The 24,793-nt window shown below is 37.2% G+C and overlaps 1 protein-coding gene across 13 annotated transcripts in view; it reads right to left on the bottom strand.

Moving 5' to 3' along the window:
* Positions 1-24,793, bottom strand: part of RBFOX1 (RNA binding fox-1 homolog 1) — a 939,260-nt gene that overhangs the window by 129,600 nt on the left and 784,867 nt on the right. For 10 of the 13 annotated variants that reach the window (XM_075018323.1, XM_075018330.1, XM_075018325.1 and 7 more), the window contains one exon: positions 14,495-14,737. In XM_075018323.1, coding sequence (XP_074874424.1) covers positions 14,495-14,737 — 243 coding nt within the window. Of the gene's footprint in view, positions 1-14,494; positions 14,738-18,911; positions 19,118-24,793 lie in introns of those variants that run through there. The other 3 variants (XM_075018326.1, XM_075018331.1, XM_075018334.1) reach the window with 1 other exon arrangement.

Here is a 24,793-nt window from a genome sequence, read left to right as displayed (position 1 = left end):
TGCTGTCCTGAAAGTATGCATGTGGAAAAAAAAACCAAAAAACAAACCAACCAAACAAAAAAACCCAACAAAAAAAACCAAACAACCCCCCACACACACCTGTGTTGAAAATAGAATTATCTCTTACTGTAACAATAATAATAAAAAAACCCCAACCAAACAACTTGGTTCTTTCCATTAGAAAGCACAAAACAGAATCAGTGATTCAGACACTAGCACCTTTGATTGAATATGTTTTGACTATAAAGCACACTAGAATCTTTGGGAAGTTGGCTTTGCTGTACATGCAAAAAGAGAAGTAACATTGGAAATGGCTGCAAGTTCCTTTCAAGAGAGGAGAGGGAGATAAAAGGAATGGATCTGCAACACTTTCAGTGGGGAAAAAAAGAAAAGAGGGAGCCTAGTTCAAAAATGATGGGAAAAAAATTCTAAAATTGGAAATGCTTGCTGGAGACAGGAAGAAGCCAATAGCAACATTTTATGCTGGTGTGAAAGTGCTTTTACTGCAAGCGTGAGCCATTTCACAAGTACATACACTGCCAGTCTGTATGTTAACTTCAGCAGTTTTACAATGAGTGGAGCCTGCAGTGTTCCAAAGCTTTAGAACTACAAGTACATGCTAAAGATTACCTTCAAAACAAAATTTTAAATAGCCCTAATGGTAGCCAGTATTGGATATTTTTGTGCATACCAGCAGGTACTGACATTTCAGCACATGCTTGATGTCATAATGCCTACAGCTCAAATAAAATGTCACCCATCAGCTTATATTAAAGGCAAAATCTTCTAATGCAAGTGTATTCAAACACAACTGTCCAGCAGTGCTGCCTAAACTCAGGACCCCACTATGCAGGTATCTATTCCTGAATCTAATAACTTTGTCAGCAGTCCTATTCGATTATTAGGAACACCAGTACCCAACCCTTTCAGTGATAAGTGCTTGCAAGACTTATCTCTGAGGTTAAAACCATATTTTGTCACTAAAGAACTGGGTACCATGGTGCAAATTTACTGGGTTGTAGTCAAACAATGTTCGTGCATTACAAGCGATTCAATGTCTACCTTACAAACTTTTAGTCTTCCAACTTTTGACTTTCTGATTTTGTAAATCATAAAGAAATTTTTAAAACTCAGGAATTTAAGCAAGCTTCCTAAAACCCCCACTAATTGTAGTATACTTTAAGCTCATCACTTTAAGGGATTACTAAAAAAAAAAAGTTTTCCAATTTGCTTACAATCCACCTTTTTATCTGATTTTTATTTCTCTTTTATATCCTTTACTTTTTAACATCATCTAATATTTTTTTCCCCCGAACACACTGTCAAAACTAGAATACATTCTGTATTAAAAAGAGAAAAAAGTGACATTCATATATAAACAACAAAGCTCCCCTACTTCTGCTGCTCCAGGTTAAGACAGTTTGCCACCTGTCCCTGCTGGTTTTTCTTTAAAGAAAAAAAGGAAGAGCTTAGGTGTGAGCACAAGGAAATACAAATATTCAGAGGTGAAACTCAGCAACTGTTTCATTAAATTTGGTAACACTGTACTTGAAAACTATGTAAGAAAGGAAATGAAGGGGAGGGAATTTGTCCATGAGAAACCATATTTCTCAGCAGAACCCAAGTATTTCCATAACCCTAAAACCAAAAAAATAAGGACTCTGGGCAAATAGGCAACAGAATTGCTACATTTGCAAGTAAATGCACAAGTTAAAAGCAAATTTCTCTGGCCTAAACTATTACTTTTTCCTCGATGTCAGTGAAAAACCTCTGATTTTCTTTTTTAATATCATTTCATGTTAAGATTAATACTTCCAAATATTTTAAGCAAATTGACATTTCATAACTATATTTTTGGCAAGAAATCTCTTTAAATAAGGGCAGCAATAAGATAACATATTTTGTGATATGAACATATTACAAAATATATCACATCATTACGAAAAGCAGAATTAGGTGTCCTGGCATTATTATAACTTGAAAACAGTAAATTTACATAGTTTCCATTCAGTTTTGTAGACATCTCTTATCTCACGCATTATATGCTTATAACCCCAAGATCTTTTATTAACTGAAGCTACCACTACAGAAGCTTCATCTGCAAACACTAATTAGCACAGACAGATCTTTCTGGATAGCTGGGTGATCATGCCTGCAGTATGTTGCAGTGTTGGTACACATATTGTTTTCAAATCAAATATTTAGATACTGTTCTGGAACAGCTGGAACTTATGTAAATCCTTATTAAATTAAATAGTTGACATCTTTTGACGCACTTTTTATAACAGCAACAAACAAAACACAGGCATAGAAAAGACTTGACGATTGTAATCATGCTTTCCTCTTCTCTTTTGATTGAACCAGAAAGCATTCTGCTGCTTTTTTTTTTCCTTTTATAAATCAGAGAAGTATTTTAATTACAATCCAAAGCAAAAAAGCACAGCAGAGAAACCCTGCATTCTTACTTTTCAAGGTACAAGAAAGCTGGGAGGCAGTGTCTGCCTTATTACAGAATCTGCAATCAGTCAATATATAAAGATTGAGATGTCCTCAATGGTAAACAATCTTTGAAGTCCTCTGTTCCATCGACAGTTTCATGTTCTTTGTCTACCGCACCTCGAGGTGTTATTAGACCTCATGGCAGAGGCTGATGAGAAGCTGCCCCGCGGGCGCTCTTTAATCCCCTCCTTCTCACAAGCATTTTTAAGAACTGATTGCTGCAGCTGTGAAGGACCTGAAGCGTACTTACACATTCTCCTGCCATTTGGAGACGGATTTTAAAATGGGCACCTCAGAATTTGGATACTGGGATAAGACTGACCGTAGTTCAGAGGCAGCTCCCAGAAAGGGAAGAGAAGATCAATGGCGGTGGCAACTGTTTCAGTGGGTGAGATTTAAAGAGGGCTCTGCTGGAAAAGCAAATGCAAAAAGCCCCTTTAAGCAAGAGCAGTAGATGGCCTGAGGGGTCTCTCTGAGAAAGCTGTTGGGAGGCTTTTCTAAATCAACAAAGGCAGCAGGATATGCTGATACTGTGACACAACTGTGTGGGATACAGTCTGAAAAAGCATCTAGAACCAGCAAGATGCAGCAATCTAGATAGAGAAATACCAGAGAAGTCAGGTATGTTCTTCACATCAACTATATATTCTCTTCAGAAGATTACATATTCTCTCCATGCCACATTAAAATCAACGGTAGCTGGCTTTGTAACTCCTATTGGGGGGGCAGGGAGGGAATTAAAGTAAACTACTAGATAATCTTGGAATGAGGAAAAACTGGAAAGAAACAAGAAGTAGAGACAAAGCAGGGATATTGAAAAATAACATAAAGGAAAACCAGAGGAAGATTATAAAAAGGGAATAAAGTGTTGTAAAGATGAAAAGGAAGACAAAACAACTAAAATGCACACAGAGATTAAAAGCAGGCAAGAAGCAAGCAAAAGGAGAGACATGTTTTGCATTTATGCAATTCTTTTTTAAAAAATAGCTATTATTTTATATACGTACATAAAACCACCTCAATATATTAGGAAATATTTACCTTCTATCCCTGCAGTCGCAACAAAATAACTAAATGTTTACCTTTAATCACATAAGTAAAAAGCACAAAGCACATGGCAACTACTCATACCTCAAAAAAACCTCCAGTAAGATCAAGCTATACTTTAATCAGCTAACACTAGTTAACAACTGCTCACAGATCAACGTGAAAGAACCTCCATTTTATACAGAGCAACTACACAGGTTTCACACAAAGAGAAACAGAATAGGGGTTTTGCCTTTGCTGTGGGAAAACTGCACATACCGTTTTGGTAGAGGCATTCTACTGTAAATGCATATTTTAATAAATTAATTATCAAATGTGTACATTATTTTAAACAGTGTCTAACTACAAGATGTAACTGTAAAGTATAAACTCTCTTAACTGGGAACAAAACCTATGACAGCAAGAGTAAATTTAGTTTTAAGAGTACCTTAATTTTTTAAATAGATACTGATCTGTGCATGTATTATTATTCTACTTTATTGATATTATAAACATATTTTAAAGCATTTTGGTTTTAACAGAAATCAGAAAAGCATAGTAATAAGAATAGTAAGAAATAGTTTTCTTTAAGCAGTGATGTTCATATTAAAATCAGAAAATTATACACCAAGAAGTTCAGATTCACTAAGGCAGTTATCCTATGTTACTATTAACAGTTTTAAACATATCTGCAGTTTACATTACAAAGGTATGGGTGCTTTCACAAGCAAAGTCCATCTCCCGTAGCCTAATGGCCTGAATGGACCTCCCAGCTGCATTCTTATCTTCCAGTAGAACCAGGACAGAAAAAAACCCATATTCTGGTCTTCCTCAAATTGCAGCAAGTACCTTGGCATGTAGATTACTATTTCCATGTCACACTTTTGTAATGAAATTGCCATATACGAGTAGGATTAATTCAAGACAGAACAAAACCAGGTTACTCTCTTTCTTATGCCTTCATCTGGATTTCCTACCTATTTCTACAATTAATTAATAAATTGTTGGCCATTTAATGTCTAGAACTATGCAATTTAACACGTCCACCCAAATCTTTCCGCATATCACAGAAAGACCAAATACAGCACAATGTGCGTGACAGACTATTAGCTCAGTCTAATTCCTTTTCTGGTAAAGTCTGAAAGGAAAACTTCTAACCATTTCCTGAATGCATATCTAGTTAATAAGAAAATTGTCCTCTGTCTACTTCCGCTTGTGACGTGTATTTCACCTTGTCACGTCACTGGTAGACCATAAAGAACCTTCAAACTTATAGATGGATTCACCTTCTTGGAGTTTAAGCCAAGACAGATCAATGTGCCTCAGTACTGCCTTGCTAATATTGACAGAGAGCAAAGTTAAATGTTTGAATCAAGTCACTCTTTCATACTGACCCTAGAAAGCAAACAGATTAAGCAGGGAGAAGTGGTAAGTAAGCCCACACATGAGTAACATTTAATTAAAGTATTTCTGTGGGTAGGTAGGTGGGTGTGTGGCAAAGCTGAAGATATAGATATATGGGAGAGGAATGGAAATGCGAGAGTATAAACAGGTTTTGAAAAAAATATTTTCAGGGTTGGGTTGGGGGGTAATAAGCCACTAAAGCCATCCTTAACTGAGACCCGCATGTAGTCATGCAGGAGAGTAAGCTCAGCTCTTGTGTAACCCTGGGCAAAGACTGTTACGTTAACAGAAATTCAGCCTTATGATTTAAGGAAGAAGAGAGGAAGCCTATCTGAATGATCTTCATAGCTTTTAACTACAAATCTTGTTAGTTTTCCTGTGCTACCTGACTGTTCTGACCTCTCTAATGGAGATCCAGTTTCTTGCAGGCAAGGACCTAAGGATGTTGCTGGTTAACCAAGAAGTGACAAACATATTCTCTTCATGCCATTGCACAAAGTACTCCAGACAATATACTAGTTTGTGTTGCAATTACAAAGAGCTGGTGCAGGGAGGAATCGACAACTTCTGATAAAGTTGCAAACCATTAACTATCATTTGCATGCCAATTACAAGAGAATGGAAAACATCATTAGTCTTACCTAACCTAGCACCGCCACTCCTGTATTTAGTGAAAATGAGAGCTAATTTTCACCAAAAAAATCCCCCCCCCCCCCCGTAAGGATCAATTTTAATTACCATGTTATAATGTGAAGCAAAGATGCAGAAGGTCAAATACAAAGTAAGTTGTAATTAGCTATTTCCTCATACCAAGTTCCCCTTTAAAATTTATGCTCAGTTTATTCAGCAAAATGTGCAACAAACGTCTTCCTCAATACATCAGAACCCAAAGCACAACCAAAGCAGTTGGATGCCACTGTAACTTAGACTGCATAGAGAGAAGAAAAAGTCAATAATGTAAAATGTAGAAGAATTGGTATGGAGAAGTAAAGAGCCCAAGAGACAATACAGAGTACAAGAAAACTCAAAAAACCAATATTGTTAACTTTTTCAGGGCCAAGCAGGAAGAAAATCTTAAATTGTTTAATTGGTCAATTAAACTTGGCGATCAGAAATTAATTGGCAATGATTTTTAGAAGAAAGTTTTCAAGTTGGAGTAGCATGACTATATCTCTGGTTGACAATGTGATTGAAAAGACTTTGCAATGTTTTGTGCTTTAAATCTGCCTTAGAGTTGGCTGGAATGACCTGCTCAAGTGATCTAAGAACTGTTAGTCTGCCTCACAATGAACATTCAGAGGGGTATTCAATGGCATTCAGCTAATGTATTTGAGCAAACACGACTAGAGATAACAGAGCATAATTGCTCTCTTTATCCCCGGGTGGGGTTTTTTGGTTTGGGGGAGGAGCTTCAGCTCTATTACTTCACCAATTTCAAGAACTCAAAAATCATGAGAGGAAGTTAAAAATCACAATATCTCAAAAAACCCAGAATAATCATTTTTTATGTCTTCTGTTTCAATATTACATTTGCAATCCTTTCTTGCTGTGAAAATCAAAAGGAAAAAGAAGCTGAGGTGATACCTAAATCACAAGGATCAGTTACGGAGATTTTAGACCACAAGACCTGCTGATATGCATGCAGTGGCACAGTTAGCTGGCAGTGTAACAGCTGCTCTCCTCACACCGGCTACCCACCCACAGAATGACAAGTATGTTCTGGGAGCAAAGCCGAATTTAACTCAGCAACACAGGAAAAAGATGTGGTTATCTTCTTACCAAGCAAAACAACTAGGTATACAAACAGGCGCTTTATAAATGGTATCATAGAAAACAGTTGGTTTAAGGTTCTGTGTATCCTCGAGAAGAATCTATTTTAGAGCATGCACTGACACATACAGCTGCTAAGGTGAGCAATACGTTCCTGCTATTCCTTAGCATAAGCAACAAAATACACGTGGGGCACAAAGTTCACAGACAGGGCTCTCAGCAATGAAGTGCTCAAAGAAGGGCAAGGAAGATGGTGAAGGACCTGGAGCACACATCTTAGGAGGAGCGGCTGAGGGAACTGGGGCTGTTTTGCCTGGAGAAAAGGAAGTTGAGGGGAGACCTTATCGCTCTCTACAACTACCTGAAAGGAGGTTGTAGCGAGGTGGGGGTCGGTCTCTTCTCCCAAGTAACAAGCGATAGGGCAAGAGGAAATGACTTCAAGTTGTGCCAGAGGAGGTTTAGATTGGATATTAGGAAAAATTTATTCACCAAAAGGGTTATCAAGCATTGGAACAGGCTGCCCAGGGAAGTGGTTGAGTCACCATCCCTGGAGGGATTTAAAAGACATGTAGATGTGGTGCTTAGGGACATGGTTTAGTGGTGGACTTGGCAGTGCTAGGTTTGCAGTTGACTCAATGATCTTTAAGCTCTTTTTCACTCTAACCGATTCTATGATTCTACGGAAGCCTTTTAGAAGTAATAATGCCTACGATCACAAGTCATTACCATGCCTCACCAAACTAGTACAGCATTATGTTATCTATTTGGGATGTCAGTTTTGATCTCTTCACTGTAGAGTAGGAGCTGGACCAGGTTGCTTGTTTCTGCAGCTCTGAAGCACTCAGGGTCTTAAAAAACGGTCCTTGAAATATTTTCTTCAAGTAGCAGTTGGGACCAAATATAATAGGTAGCATAAATGAAACAGCATACCGTGCCAATACAATAGCCTACACCAGCAGGGTATGATTTAGGTGAATAAACACTGCTGTAACAATTGTCAAAGTATTATCAACTATCTAGCATACTGGTGGCAAACATCTATAGATAAAAATATGGAATCGAAATTAATAAAAACTGGGTCATTGATAGCAGTCGGGAATAAAAAATATGCACGGGGAAATCTGACTTGCAAGACAGCCACTTCATGGTGAAAAGTTCCTAGCTTCTCCACAGAGGGAGCACAGTCCTCTGAGTGCCACTATTTAGAGAAATAATTGACGTGGTTATCTGCACTGTAATTCTGCTCTGCATGCTTTCCAGACAGAACTACACACAGAGGCACGCTAGTCACTTTTTCTTCCCAAGGCACAAGAGGCAGTTTCAGGATCCACATTCCAGGTAGACTATGAAAACCTACTAGGAAAAAGCAGAATATTCAGAGGCAAGGATAATACCAGCTGAGCTCAGCAGTACTGAAAAGTGTCCCACTCACTATGCATATACTTGGTATGTTGGACTTCAGGGAAATTTACCTCAAGGCTAACAAGCACAACCACAGTTGATGATGAACCAGCAAATTACAGAGAACTTTGTTTTAAACATCTATACTTCAATGACACACTGTTGTAGGAACAACTGATGGACATCTGTAAACCAAGTAGCATATAGCCCACTGTTTAATATGGAACAGAATTTCTTGAAAGAGCTAATGTATCCCACACCCCCCGGAGATGGACAGACCAGGAATAAAAAAGTGGGAGAAGAACTAAGGATTAAGGAGAAAAGACAGAAAGAGGAAAAAAAATCACTTATAGCAATAACTTACATAAAAGAACAGAGCAGGAAAAGAGCTAATAAGAAATAGAAATATGCTGCACAGTACTGTAGCAACAATCTACCCACCTGCAGGCTTAGACAATGCACTAAAGCACTTGACTATAAATGCTTGCTACTACCAGTATTCTTACCCAAATTAAAAAAGTACAACAGAGAAATCAGTACCAAAAAAAAAAAAAAAAAAAAAAAAAAAAAAAATCAACAAAGGTTGTCTATTTTTCTCTTCCCCAAACCAACCAAGTTCAACATGGTAAATAATTTTTCAGTCCAAAGTATCACTAAGCCTGCCCAAATCCTTAGATGAAGAGATGGCCTCCACTACATGACTAAAGAATGCACGAACCTGGACGTAATTAACACCAAGAAAAGAGACCATCAAACTTACAAACCATAAGATCTCAAAGAATATATAAGATGTCAAGGTAAAGCAGGGCAACTGTAACAACAGACATCTAGTATCTAATACATCAATTATTTTCACACAGAAGAGTATCAAGTTCAGTGGATACTCCACAGGAGGAATTTTGGTAGTAACCAAGCTGAAATCTAGTCGTCACAGCAAAGTTATGCGAAAAATACCTCATCATCGCAGACAACCCACACCTCTGCACTACATGTCTTCTACAGGACTTCAGCAGCACTGCTTCCCCTAATGCCATCTTGGGTATTGATTCAGAACGACCCTAGACAGAACAGCACTATGCACTGAATCACCAGTACTCCTCCAAGTAAACTGCATTTTCCCTCGAGGACTCCTATCCAAGCACACAACTTTATCAAGGTTTTTCAGCTTGTGAAATCTGGTGAAGTCACAGTCCAAGGCAGAAAGACTGCACAATGACCTCAAGTTTTCTCTAATGCAAAAGTAGAATTAAATTTAGAGCAGAATATTTTTTATATACACACACATACATAAACCACAGAGCATTATTACAAACTCAGTTTTTACCATACCATGATATTTACTTCCATTATTAGTATAATCCACGTAGAATAGGAAACACTAGAGAAACAACATTTACTTTACTATTACCTGCTTTCTTACACATGCTCAGTTAATGCCCTTTGTATTTATCTACTCATCTCCCACTGACATCAACAGAAGTTGTGCATGAAAAACCACAGGCAAAAACCGAAGAAGTTTTACTTTCGGAACTATGTATGTATAATATGCCTGTGCGCATATATACATATATCTGTGCACAAGTAAAAGGTGATTTCATATTTGATAAAATGAACAAATGTCTTAATTAAAAACACTTTAGAACATGTAACTAACGTAACACTCAAAACCACTCTGCAAAATCATCAGACGTGTTACTTTTACTATAACTTTGTAACAGACTTATCATTGATCCATCCTTCTTGAAAGAAGCAATTTACTGTTTTTGTTAATGACTAAAAGCACGTTTGATATTATGCAACTCCAAAAGTTTACCAGCACTTAAATAATCCAGTACTGGATGAGTATTGATTATGCATATACTCAGATGGACTACTTCCTTGATTCAAGTTAAACAAACATATTGATTCAAAAAGATGAAAACCCTATTATTCAGAGAAGACTCAAAGTGACTTTTGACAGTATTTTATTACCTACAGATGATTTTATATTATTTCAGCTAAATCATCCTGTCCTTAAACATTTACTTCCCTTTCAGCCTGTACATTTTCTCCTGTTTCATACATCAAAATACCAAGTTAGCAATACCTAATCATACAATCTAAGCACCTCTTATGTCCAATACTTACCCTAACAGAATACTGTTTTACACTACTTTATCAAAATAATAGATTAAAAAGTTTCACTAGGAAATACACTTTTTGGAAATACAAGAGCATTTCTAGTCCCACATCTTCACTGCTAAATGAATGTCCATTAAATCATACTTGAATTAGTTAAGCATAACATGCAGAAAAATAAATTCTTAACAATACCAGAACATTCCATACTCCTTGACTGCAATTTTCAAAGTCCTTGTTAGTCAATTTGAGCAAAAGCAAGCAAGAAAATGTTCTTTCTTAACTGAAAAGAACTTTGGAATTAAACTAAGAAAGAAGTGTAAGGAGGATGGCATGGGTTTTGACAGGGTAGATGCCCAAGCCAGTTGGAAGTCCACAGAATGTCAGTGTTACAAATGACAAAAGATACCCAGAGCATTATATTCAGATATTATATGTGCTCCCTGGAGAAGCTCAAGGTATGAAAGGGTTTGTGCCATGTTTTGTTGTAAAAAGTAAAATCCAAGAGGAAAAAAAGGATCCCTTCCTATTAAGTTCTCAACAAAATATTTTAGTTTTGAGCAAAGAGAAGCATGTCTGCTTTCATTGCATATAGAAAATACTGTATATATTCTGTAAGGCTGTATTCATTAATGTCCCGCACCAACCCAAAGTTGGTTTCAAGCATAAATACCAAGCATTTTGGCTTGGTAGTTCTTTATGCCCATTCTGAAAGGCTCTGAATGACCAAAGACAACACAGGAAACCTTTCTAGAGCCTATAGATTCTACTCACAAGGAAATCAAGTCTATAGGCTTTCTATATTAATAGCACTCTACTGTGCACAAAATTACAAACCTGTAATAAAACTGATGACTGGAATCTTGTTGAATTTGCAGCAAATGGGGATACCAACAGAGGTTCCAGCTGGGCCGGGATCACACCCTGTATTGCAGTAAAGGATCCAAGTGACGTTGCATGGAACCTTTTTATTTTTATTATTTATATCTTTATTGGGGTTTAGTTTGCACTAGCCCCAATGTGAGCTCTAGCTTCAGTGTACGATTCTTTCAGACAAAAGAAAGAAACTGGGACACATGGAGAAAGCCAGGGTACGTGTCTAGACTCAGCGTGGATTAAGTCCTTCATGGGTGAGGTTAAGTCACTTCTGGTAGTAGTTCTACAAATCAGGTGATTGCCCTGCGGTTTATTAGCTTCATATTTCAAAATTTTAAGATCCATTTTTAGTGGTAGATCCAGCTTCACATGTACATCAATATGCACGTGAATAAGAAAATTCCAAAACTGGTCTTGCCTCCAATGGTTTGCCTAATCTACATTAATCACAACAGTCTTCTTTTGTGAATGATTGATCAATTGATTATTCTTCCTTTAAATGCATGTTTATACAGCTTACTGAAAGGAAACTATGTAAAAATATTGGAACCTACCAAACAAATGCCACTATGTCTCCACATAAATTCTACTTAACATTTTTTAAGACTGGAAACGGACTATTCAGAAAGCTAGCAGGAACTGGAAAGAAACATAATTTTTTTTTCTTTGACAATAAAGACCACATGGAGTTACAAAGTTGACACAGTGCTATTGAAGCTCTATTTCATCATAAAAACTTATATTATTAAGCCTACAGCTGGGCCCTCATAATATTACAAAGCCCATGTCAAATCTGCCTGGGATCCATCTGCATATACCTATTTATAATGTCTCTACAGTGTGTTAAGTGCAATGCTAATGAGACACAGCATAACAGATTTTAGATCCAGGTACCCGTAATTAAATTGTGCAAACAATATTTGACTGTAAATTTGTAAAACTAACTGGTGGGTGCTATGTTAAATGTCAAGGTTACTTTGAACAATGTAGATCCATAGAGATACACTTCTTGTAAGCCTGTATTTTCAATGCATTACTCGCCAGGGAGGGATAGTATCCACAACTTTCAATATAACTTTGCAATTTAGAAAAAATGTCTTAAAAAAAAAACAAAAAAAAACCCCAAAACTTTCTCAAAAATACCCAAAAGTCAAAAGGAAATCTAATTCTTTATAAACAGCATGGGAGCTACTTCAAAAAGTTATGCACATTCCTCTGTAAGAAAGGAAACACGAAGGCAAGAAAAGGATCCATAATAAAAAGAGCAAATAACTATACTATATTCCCCAAATACAAAAGGTTAGTGGAATTGAAGTGTTATCCTTCAGAGTATGCAAATTCACTCCAAGTGGAACCAGAAGGGAGAAAGTATATGACAGGTAAAATATAAGTTGGATATTAGGAAGGCAAAAAGGAAGAAGAGCAGATAGGAGAGGATACAGAAACAAATAACAATAAAGCCTATTAGTATATCAGAAGCAGGAAACTTTCAAGGGAATCATTGGATTTGCTAGAGCTGGGATTGAACAGAGCACTTGAAGAAGATAAGGGCATTGCAGACAATCCAAATTATTTCTTTTCATCAGCCTTTGCCATGGAAAATGTTGGAAAAATGCATACCTGACTTTTCTGATAAAGAGACTAACACTTCTTCAAACTGAAAAATCAAAAAGGGGTGAGGAAGCACAATAAATTGAAAGCAATAAATGATGAGGGATGAGCTCCTGTCCCACTCGCATCGACAGGTGTTCTACCATCGATTTTAGCACTGACAGTCTTTTACTTCAGAATTGAACAGCAAACAGACCAACAGTTTCAAAATAGGAAAAGGCTGAGCTGGGCATCACCGTGGACTGTTCAGTGTGCAGCAGTGGTCAAAAGAGCAAGCAAAAGAGTAGAATATAAAAAGAATGAGACAGGGACAGTAGGAAAGACTATATTTTCAGTCAATACCCAATCTTTTCTGGAGTATCTACTCAGCTTAGGCTTCCTGCTCTAAACCAATGACAGTGGCATATAACAAGAGTTTGATAACAATCAAAAATGATTATGGAAGAAAATTTTAGAAGTTGGAAAGAACCAGGAAGTTAACTTAGCAAAGAGATGAATAAGAGGGGACACTGTAGAGCTGTAAAGAATGCTATGAGATATAAGTAAATAGGATGCTCTTCCACTTAAACTTTCTCACACTACTGGAGCAAAGGGCCAATCAGGGCAATAAAAAGTTACCAAGTCAAAAATAAACGGACTGAAACATTTCACTGCATAAACCACAAAACTGTGTAATTAATTCACAATTAATTCCTCCATGATAATAGCAAGGAATATTCTTTTGTGCTTTTGCTGTTGTTATTGCTTTTCTTTCTTGTTCATCCCCATATAAAGAAATCAGTGACATGGCAATAAACATGAATCTTCAGAACTCAGAATGCATGCAACTTTTTAGGTTGGATGTATGCCAGGGAATGAAGGGGAGGTAAAATGAGGCATGGAGCATGGTTGCAGCAAGGACAGCTGGTAGAGATGTTTCAAGCGCATGCTCAAATCACAGTGTTCTGTCTGTTCTGGGCTAGATCCTACACAGGTAATGCAGGTGGTTGACAGCTCAGAAATCTGCCAACTGTTGGCACTGGATAAATTTGGTCCCAATCTAGAATTAAGACAGAAGCACCAAACTATCAGTGTGTGAAATTTGTGACTTAAATTACAAGGTAGGACCAGCCAAGGAGTCTCTTGCATAATTCCTGACATTTCAGAGCTTCATATATAATCAAACAGAAGGAAAGCCTATGATTTCTGCTCTGTTGAGCACAGATCCATGCACAAGTTTGGTAATGGCTGCACAAACAAGCTCTCTAGAAAATAAAGTATTACAGACATGCTCTTCACAATACTCACTCACACAGTGCCACAAGTAATTTTAACACAACATCATTCAATAAACAATTCTATGAAAAACTATTCATAAGTGTCAAAAATACAGAGGTCATTAAAAAGAACAAAATGAGTCTGGTTTGGTTTGGGTTTGTTATGGGTTTTTTTTCCCCAAATGAATGCTTACGAACACTCTTTTGCAATATTTTTCCATATTGGACTTAATCAAACTTTAGTATATAATTCATGGGCTTGTTGTTAATCATTTTGTCTGTCTAATACTGTAGGAAAGGAATCTACAGATTCTACAAAGCTCCCACACTTACTAACAGGCTCCAAAAGCAGTGAAATTAAATTCTACAAGTTCAACGATAAACTTTGACAGACTTTCAACTTGAAATGGTGAGCAATCCTAACACAAATGAAGTGCAAAACTATTAAGTGTAACATAAAAATAAACATTATCGATAAACACACAGGTAACTTGAAACATACTGCTTTAGAAATAGCTGAAACTTTGACTTACTGTGGCTGTGCCGGAGACAGTTTGTGCATTTGTGTCAGCTGCACTCTGTTCAGAGTGTGTCTGAGCAGGAGGGTACATGTTTAACGTGTGCTCTGGAACTGTGGTTTGGCCTGTGTAGTCTGGAGCTGGATGAGGATGTGGGGCTGTGTATTCTGCAGGGATACCATTCTGAGGTGGAGCAAACTGGGCTGAGGCATAAGGCTGTGCCATTGTGTCAGGAGGTGCTGTAGCTTCCTGATTACCCTGTAAAAATCAAAGGGAAAAAAAAAAAAGAAGAAGAAATGTGGTGTGAGATAAAATAAGCGGTGATCCTGCACACGTAACGCAGAATGTGATGATAGTATTCTGCTAAGATTGCTGGCCTGAAAAGGCCACGATGGTTGTTCCTTGAGAAGAAAATTTCTTATGTCAATTAAACCCATCTTGCTAACCCTATTAAATCTTATTATAATTAGACAAACAAATCTGCTGTTCTTTGGATATTTGTAGACTATTCCTTAACTGGAAAAGTTCAGTGAAATCTACCTGAACTAATGCCTCAGCTCAGACAATGAAGAGGGACAAAACTCAGTTTATTCCAAAGGCTACTAAGTGCAACTGCCAACACAGAGCTCTGATAAGGTTAGCCCATGGTTTGTGATCCATTCCAACTTACCGTTTGCAGAACACAATATACGCAACCTACACACAGAGCAGGATTTGGGTGCATACTGTTAACATAACCGCATACTGAAAATATTTATATGAAATAACACTCTATGAGATATTCAGAAATACTTTGAGGTACACTGTATTGAGCAACCGCATGCCACAAATGCAAAAAAAATAATGAGACCCAATCAGAATATTAAACATTTGAATCTAAAAATGCATCAGTTCAAAATCTTAACATAAAAGAAAAATTCTATGGTGTAGGCTGTCAAAATAGATTTAAGAACTTTTAAGGCTTTAAACTTGAAGACAATAGTATTTCATTTCCATATACAATAAGCCTATACACTTAAAAAGAAATGCCCTCATGTCTTTAGAGATATATCCATCTTAATGTTTGAGATAATAAAGGATAGTCGAGCATGTTAATTTATCAGTTAGAGACTTCTGACTAAACGCTCTACTCATACCAAATAGTAATAATTCTAGGGGAGGAAATGTACAGAACAATCTTTCAGAACCAATACAAAAGATGTCCAAAACATGATGCTGTAGATGACACAGCATTAGAGGGCATCAATACAGGGACTATCCCAAACTCAGATGAGCTGATTTACAAGATAAAATTAACCCTCTAAATATCAAAGTAATATAAAATGAATATTTGAGTAAAACTTTAAGTAGTTTTTAAAATACTCTGTTATTCTCCCACTAAAGCACGTACAAGTACCTGCACAGGAATATTGCAGGGATTTTGCTAACTTATATTCATCAGTCCTTGATTTCCTAATTTCAAAATAGGCTGGATGAATAAAAGACATTCTTTTGCATTTCCTACTTAAGGACATTTCCAGATAATTTCAACTAATTCAGACGTCAGTTCTCTGACCTGAAGTGGTGCTAAACTCAAGAGCTTTTAAGAATTTGCAAAATCACGGCACAGGAATAAATCTTCGTACATGACAGGCTTAGAAGGGAAAATTAAATTTTCCTTTGTAAAAGGCATTCAGCGTGTTCTAAAAAATTAAAACCATCAACCATCTTTAAAATGAAAACAGTGACATTTACCAACTTCAAAGGGTTAAGTCAGTAAGTTTAATTTGCTTATATCTACTATCATTCCAAGGCTAATGCTGCACTGAAACTTGCCCTGTTTAAATTTCAGTGGAGGTTAAAAACTCTTGTAAATGTATACTTATACCCTCTTATATTAAAATGGCAAGGTCCCTTTCTTTTACCTAATATTTTCACTATTAAAAAAAAAAAATCCAGATGAAGTAAAAACCAGCAATGACTGGAGTACACCAGAAATATTTATTAACAAATGTTAAGGACGTATTTTTAAAACTTGTGTGGGAGGCAGGCGACCTTAAATTTTTTAGTCAACCATTTCAGGAAGGACTTCAGCAAGTGGTAAGAATGCACAACTGGTAAGTATGCACAACAGCCAGTCGAACTTCTGCCTATATAAGCATTTTCACTATGCTGGCTTTGAAATCTCAGTAGCTGGTTACTGCTGGTCCTTAATCTATTCCTTCATGTCAGATGCTAAACATGGCATTAGAGTCAGCAGCTGTTAAAAAAGAACAATAATGGCAACAAAGGGACCAAGGGCTAATGTCCAGGTGCATTTGATCTAAAGGTTTTTACACTACCTTGAGTCCTAAACCAGATGTTGCTGAGACCCCCACTGTTTCTCATTAACATTGACAGCAGTTCCATGAGACCCTAATTAATATTCAGAGCATTCACACTTAGTGCTAATTACAGCTAATATTTAATTAAGAGGGTTGAACTTTTATATTCTTTTTACCAGCAACTCCAAACGATTCACTTTTTAGATCTATCATAAAATGGCAAACTGCACTGGCAATTCCAGCACCTTCATGTTGCTGAGACTTTTCTACCTCTTTCATTAGACTTGTTAAGCTGAGGTGTGGATCACTTATTTATAACCAAGACCCCCTTAATAAGTAAACAATAAAGGGTCAGGTGTTTGTTTGACTTTTTTTTTTAATATAACTTCTACATAATCAGGGATTTACAGCCTTGCCATTAAACAAACCAACAAAAAAGCACCACTGCACTTAGAGTAGAAAATTGGCATGCAAGATTATCAGTCCAGGAATTGCATGTTCATTAAATTGGTTGGGGGAGGGGGGGGGGCACACAGGGCAGGCGAAACACTAAAGAAATTATACTTGCACACTCTACTGTAGGCCATAAGTTTAAAATGATAGCTACAATAAATCTGACTTGTTCATCTCTTAAAATCGGTGTCTACTGTAGCCTTTCCTAGCCTTTAAAATTAGTGTGAATTTATGATTCACAGTTAATTCAGTAGATGCAGTATTACAATGTACTATAAAAGCATGTATGTATAAACATGTTCTTTACTACTTACACAGGTATCAAGACAATAGCTTATTGTTTAGAATATGAATTTATATCAAGAACAATGCAGTGTCAACTAACACACATTTGTATATACATGTGGTTGATGGAAGCCCCAGACTGCACAAGAGACAGATACATTTGAATAGATTTTAAGGAACAAAAAATTCTTTAAATATAATCACCTAAAATGTTCCCTTCCTTGTGCTTTTTAAAATACAATGAACTAAAATGAATAAAAGAAATAATAGATCTAATGCATTAAGTTGAAAATACGAAATGGCCCTAAAAGCAACAGGAAATATTGATCCTAAATTAGCCTATGAACCCAGGTATTAGAGTAATCTCCAAACTGCAGATGACAGTACACAGACATCGCTTAATACAACCTAGGCATGAGAGGCTAAACAGAAGTTGTCCCTTCAGATTCAGTTCCAAGTATCTTTAAGATTAAACGAACCCTTAATGCTCACTTTGTGCATGGTTTTTAATAAAGTAGTTGTTGGCAACAGAAAGAAGAACAAAGGATGGCAGACAGTCAGGCTCTGCTAAATGTTCTGGCCTGAGTTTTAATGAAAACCACATTTCAGCTGAAAAATATGCTTTACGTGGCAGTGTATAAAGTCAAATTTATTGCTTTCTGGTTAAATGTTGAACTCTAAAGAACAAAAAAGAAAGCATTCCAATGATGTAGGTAAGTGAAGTTGCTCCTATTCTCTCTCTATATTACTCCATTTGAAGAAAAGCTTAGAATTTAAAATGCTCCTAGTATCTCAGATCTCAACATGCCTTTTCAGCATCTTCTGCTCTGAAAGGATTTCATTATTAAGAAATGCATGAAAAGTGTCAAAACATAATAAAGCAAGCTTGTTATGTTTGTACACAAAAGACAGAGCACAGAAAATATTACTTATGCAGTGTTCCTTTTTAAAAACACATTTGCAGCATAAAAATGTGTTCAATGAAAACCTTTCTGCTTGCCTGCATTTTAAAGTCTAAGTAACAGTTTATTGTTTGTTTTACTCTATTTTCTGTTTGGTGTGTTTTGTTTCTTTGGCAAGAGATATTTCACATTTAGAGAAAGCCTCTCAAACTGTAGTTAAATGAGCCAAACTGCATCATATCCTTAGGGCACGGAAACAAAGAAGAAAAATGCAACATTACTCTGTAAACCTGCTGGTTATAAGAACGGCTCAGTTAGATATACCAAGCACAGCAGAGACACATAATCACCGCCGTCGTTTGCCCTCCTTCAGACTTAAGCAACAAAACATGTATTAGAAGTCTTGCATGCAGTGGTGCAGCTGGTTATAAGAAATGCCGTGGCTTGATGAAAATCAAGAGTTTCAAGTGAAAATAAAAGTGAAAATACCTGCTGTACCATCCTGCTCCCTTTATTCTCCATAAACTTAGCAGCTGCTCTAGTCCCGGGCCATACAGCATCTGCCCAAAGCAAGCATCAATTATGGATGAGGGTGTGTGAGCAATGTAATGTGTGCATGAGTGTGGATGATAGGGGTGTTGAAGGAGGGGGAGCTAATGCAAGGCTTACTGACCTCCCTCTCAACATCTGACTGCTCCCAAAACCTAATCCAGATGGGACTCTTTCAGTTTGCTGGGCCTCGCCCCATCAATCACAGCAGGCCACTCCTCTGTCTCCTGCTACTAGTTATAGAGTGCACCACTGAGCAGATGATTACACACAAAAGAAGAAAAAACACAGCTTGACTACATTAATAGCTGTTTGAAAAACATTAGAAATGCTACTATGGAAGTTGCCGGAAGCTGAACAGTTTTGTTTTAAAATTAAGACGGCTGTATTCAAAGTTACAAAACCCCCTAAAACTTCCAGTGCTTTGGCTTTTTGATAGCTACTATGTACAGTAACATGTGTGCATTTCTATGTGATTAATTCATCCTACATGTGGTAGAGTTAATACCAATAAGATTTCTATTTTAAAATTGCTGAACTCCACAAGTAAACCATCAATACTGAAGTAGCCTGGTTTAGATTAAATGTACTTTATCCTTCCATACAAATGAAATATTGTTTCCTTTTTTTTTTTTTTTTTTCATTTCATGACATCCCTCTTGCTTAGCAGGGAAAATATTTCAGAAATGCTTCCAAGGTTTAGTTCTGTGAGGCACTTTAAGCAATTTAATGCTTCACTATTAAAGGAACTTTCCTAGATGCTTTGGAGGTAGTTTTAAAGTGATTAAACTTCTAATTAAATCACATAATAAAGGAAAAAAAACCCCTAAACCACAAACCAAAAAAACCACCCTAAGAAGATACAGACGGCCCCAAAGAATACATGTTTATAGCCACTCTATCACGGACTGCCTACAGACACAAGAATTCAGAAACAGGGCAGACATGTAACATGGGAATTATTCTTACAAATGTTCAAATTCTAAGGGGTGGGCAGAACAGCAGATAAAGAGCCATCAATTCATCACTAAACTTATATTCCAATTGAAATATACTGGTTTTCTTTAAAGTGGCAGTGTAATTCTTCCAGATTTGTTCCTGGCACTCCCCAATTAATGATAATAAAAGCAGCCACTTCAAATTTTTCAGAAGGAATCAGACATCCAGCCACACTGGACCGATAATCACAACTGACTGACTCTGCAAGCTTTCTCTGTTGTAGCTTAATTATCTGACCAGGCCACTTGACTCAGATCATTTGCTTCTGCAATCATACAAAACAAATTCTCCAGCCACCTCTGTTTTCTGGAAGGTTCAGTACAGAACCAAATTCAGATTTCATTTAAAAAACAATCTCGTTCCAAAAGGAGGGTATCCGCAAAAGTAAGGAAGATAATGCAAAATAATTTTTTTTTCAGAGAGCTTAGGGGGAAAAGGTAAGTAAGCAAGCAAGCAAAAGAGAATTTAACTAATGAAACATCCCAACACCCTGCAAAGCAGGAAGGTTACATACACTTACTGCCATTTAACAGAAGGCAGCAAACAACTTAACAAAAACTAAGCCCTAGTCCGAATTCCTGCCTGCATTCAAGACCATGTAGTATTATGGATGTATAGATACATACAAAGAAACCATTCCCTCTGACACCTTCATTCTTTTCAATTGTCACTGCTGAAACTTTCTACTACTTTTATGACGCTGTGATTTATTACACTAGCTTTCCTTGTCCTACCTGACAATTCTTTCTCCTGCTATATCCAATGGCCCAAAAGGACATGACTCTGTCACACTGATTTGTTTTACTTCCACATTACCACAATCTTTCTTTTTTTTTTTTTTTTTTTTTTTTTTTTTTTTTTTTAATAACTGAAGTGTCCTCCCTGTGCCTTACTTTCTCCAACTCTGACTCAGGTATTTTATACAGGTCTTTTCAACTGCAGCTCAACCTTCTATTCCATCAACCAATATTTTCCTTTTTTTAATACATGGAAAGATTTTTTTACATCACATTTGGAAAACATGAGTCTCCAAAATTGCCTGAAGACCCATATAGCAAGAGAATCTGGAGCATACAGCAGGTGTATCTACAATTCATTTTCACAATGAGAATTGATTCTCAAAACTTTTCAAAAGAAGGGTATAAAAGGAACTTGTCCTTTCCCACAAGTCAATATAGGAAAGTACACCTAATCTTATTTTACACTTTTACTGGAGCATACAGAAGAAGATGATGCAGCATCCTCGTACCCAAACAGAAAGGGGGGGGGGGGGCGGGGAGGATTGGATTGTCAACATACAAGGTGCATAAAAAGCTGCCTGGAATACTGGTCTTTAAAGCAAGTAGCAGCCAACATTTAGAAGTCTAACTGTCAGTAAGCTATGAGTGCCATCCCTTGGGCATCAAGGCCAGGTCCAAAACTGTCGAAATCTTCATAAGAGACTTGTATGAAGTGTCAGAACGCAAGCTCACGCAATGTCAGCAAATAAGGGGAACAGTTACAGGGGGTCTTGAGAAGCTAGAGGAATGGGCTGCCAAGAACCTGATCAAAGTCCTGCTCTTGGGACAGAAAAAGCCCATGCATTGGTACAGGCTGTGGACTGACTGGCAAGGGAGCAGCTCTACAGAAAAGGATCTGTAAGCCCTGGTGGACAGTAAGTTAAGGTACAAATCAGCAGTCTGCCTTTGAGGCAATAAAGGCTAACTGCATAGTGGGCTCCATTAGCAAAAGGATGGTCAGCAAGTTGAGGAAAGAGATCATTCCTCCCTGCATAGCACTTGTGAGACAGCATCTGGAACACTGTGCCCAGTCTAGAGTCCCCAGGACAGGAGATATATTTGCAAACTGGAGAGTTCAGCAGCGGGCTGCTAAGGCAGCTGGAGGACTGGAGCACACGACACAGGAGGAGAAGCTGAGGCACCTGGTTTAGCACAGCCTGCAGAAGAGAGCGCTAACAGACAACTTAATTGCATCTTCTCCAACTTAATGGATGGTTACAGAGACGGAACCAGACCTTTCTCAGAGATACAGAGTGAAAGAACAAGAAGCAACAGTCAAAAGTTGCAGAAAGCTAAATTCTGGTTGGCTATAAAGAATAAAATAATGGATATGAGGGAAGTTAAGCATAGAAACATGCTGCTCGGAGAGGTCGTGTAGTTACCCCTGATTTAAAAAGGGATGTTGAGATCAGATGGCCTCTGAAGTTCCCTTCCAACATACATTATTCTATGATTCTGTGTGGTTTCAACAGTAGCAGGGTAGTTTCAAAATGGATTTTATACTTTTATCCTATTTGATGACTTTCCTCATACAGGATTTACTGACAAGGAAGAGACTAGCTACAACTTCTCACCTGCTTTCTCTCCTCAAAAAACAATATCTCACTTCTTTGAGATGGATTTGGAATGCTTTCTTAGCAAAATATATTTACATTTGTTTAATCCACAGCCAGAGAAGTATAGAAGTGGCAATTACTATAGTGCATGCAAGACAAGAATAGTTTCACAAACGCAAATTAATGTTGCAAACTATGACATGTCTTAATTTTCTCCCAAATGTCACCATTTTCATCATATGTAGAGGAACACTACCTTGACAACTACATCTCCATAGAAAGGAGTATTTTTCTCTGCCTTCTGCATCACCTCTAAAACAGTAACTAATACAGGCATGTTAGCTTTCTAATTTTATCTGCAATTTTTCTACTGAAATTAAATTTTATTCTATTTCATATATTAATTTATTGAAAATCACTGCCACCTCATAAAGCTGAATTGTAGTAAACCTAATACGTCTGTTTTCTTATTTTTCAGTATCTAAGAAAGTGGTTGAAAAAGCCAATATTTTTTTTTACTGCAATACCAATTGAAGATATGGGATTTTTAAAGCTGGATCTGTTCCCAAATCAGTTCACAAGCAATTGTGACAAGAGAAGTGAGAGGTTAATGCACTGAAGAAACAATCAATTGGAGTTGGAGAAAGAGGACAAAGCAGCAGGCATATATTATGCTATATTGACATAAAAGATTTTGTCCTGAGAAACCATTTCTTAATAATCTTAAGTCTTCAAATCTGCAAGAATGAAGGCAACGAACACCAAGTGGTAAATTACAGGCCTTTAACAGAAATGGTAAAAAACATCAATCTGTTTTGCTGTAAACTAGCTAACACAGTTCTCAGAGCTACCACAACTGATGTTGTGCATGAGAGGAAAGAAACATGCACTACAACCATGTAGCCTGCACGTCTGCAAAGCAAGAACCGTTGGGCCTTATTTTATAACAACAGAAAAAAATATTATTCATAGCTCAAGCAGTGGAAGCAGCAGAGATGTGTTGGCAAGACTATTTTATTAGGATGTACTAGCACTTCTGAGAAGCCAGATATACTAGCCCAGGTGACAAACCATGCCATGCAAGCAAGACTATGTCTGGTCTTGACACAACCCTGCATCATGCTTTGTAAGCCTTTCTTCTAGACTCCACTGAGACTATTCCTACCTTGTAACTTACACACAAGCATAAGTATTTCCAGAATTTGAGTCAAAAAAACTTCTCTAAATGCCACCTTATTGGTCAAGGACTGAACATTCCAAAAGATCAGAGTCTGCAGAGGGGAACTGAACAGCAATCAAATCCGGTTGCAGGTGTATGGTTTGACAGATAATTTCTAGAAATCTGAGAAATTCTTGTAACGTAGCTAAAATAATTCATTTAAGATTTGTTGTAAGTAGAATTCAACATCTCAATTGCAATTTACTCCAAAAAAACTAACTGAATTTCTCAGGAGATTGGGATTGGATACAGCTGTGGTTTTTAAAAGTGTTTAAATCAGGCAATTTAATCCATCTGAGGATAATAGTTACACAAAGTTATTCCCAATTTACAGATGCTGCCTCATCCAGAGTATAATAAATGAACTGCTTTTTCAGTTGATTTCCTAATAGACATACCACAAAATATAGCAGTGTATTTACCAGCTTTGTTAGCTGCAGAAAGTGGTGAACCCACAGTCACGTGCAGAGATGACATGTTTGAAGGCCATTTATTCTGGAGAAACTGTATGACAGTTTCATGTGTACCTAATCAGTTATTTTTCATGTACAAACACATGATTTTATATTAAAAAAACACCAGGCAGAATGAGTGATGTGTGTGACAAGTATTAGACACAGAGAACCAAGAACACAGGACTGTAAACAGGCACAGTGCTTTCACTGCTCGGCCTAGCAGACTTTTGTCTGCTTCACAAAAGCACCACTGAAGTTACTGCATCAAAATGCAGCTTGCCCTAGGTATTCAGATTTGTAGTAAAACAAGGCTACAGGGACAGAACGAGCAATGCTACACAAGACCGAAGGGCAGCAGCAGTTACTTGAGCACAGACTGGCATGCCATCTTTGAACGGAACACTTTGAACGACCTCTTTTAACCAGGGACACAATCTTTCACTGATGAGCTGCGATTTAGCCTCAGAAAAGAAAGGGGACATTTCTCTTCATAATCCCTCATGCTGAATAATTTTCTAAGGCAGTACCACAATAGCCACAGTTCATCCATTATATGTGAAACGGGTCCACGTTTCAATATCACAAATGGGAGGATCATTACTTGACTCTACTGAAATAAGACAAGGAACGTAGTCAGCTAGTAAGCGAAATGAGAATGTAATGCTGTAAGTGGTCTTAAGCAGCAAAGCTGACCAAAGATCATACCTCCTTAGCTATTTGTTTGCAAACATCAAAGTATACAGGGCTGCTTTATAGGCCAGTTCACTTGAACCAGTCAGGTTAAGTGACAGTGATCATCATAAAACTGTCCGAA

Source organism: Buteo buteo, chromosome 29, assembly GCF_964188355.1.
Source record: "Buteo buteo chromosome 29, bButBut1.hap1.1, whole genome shotgun sequence".
In the NCBI taxonomy this organism is placed as follows: domain Eukaryota; kingdom Metazoa; phylum Chordata; class Aves; order Accipitriformes; family Accipitridae; genus Buteo; species Buteo buteo.
The sequence above is the reverse complement of the archived record's forward strand: the minus strand, read 5'-3'. Positions and strand labels throughout refer to the sequence as shown.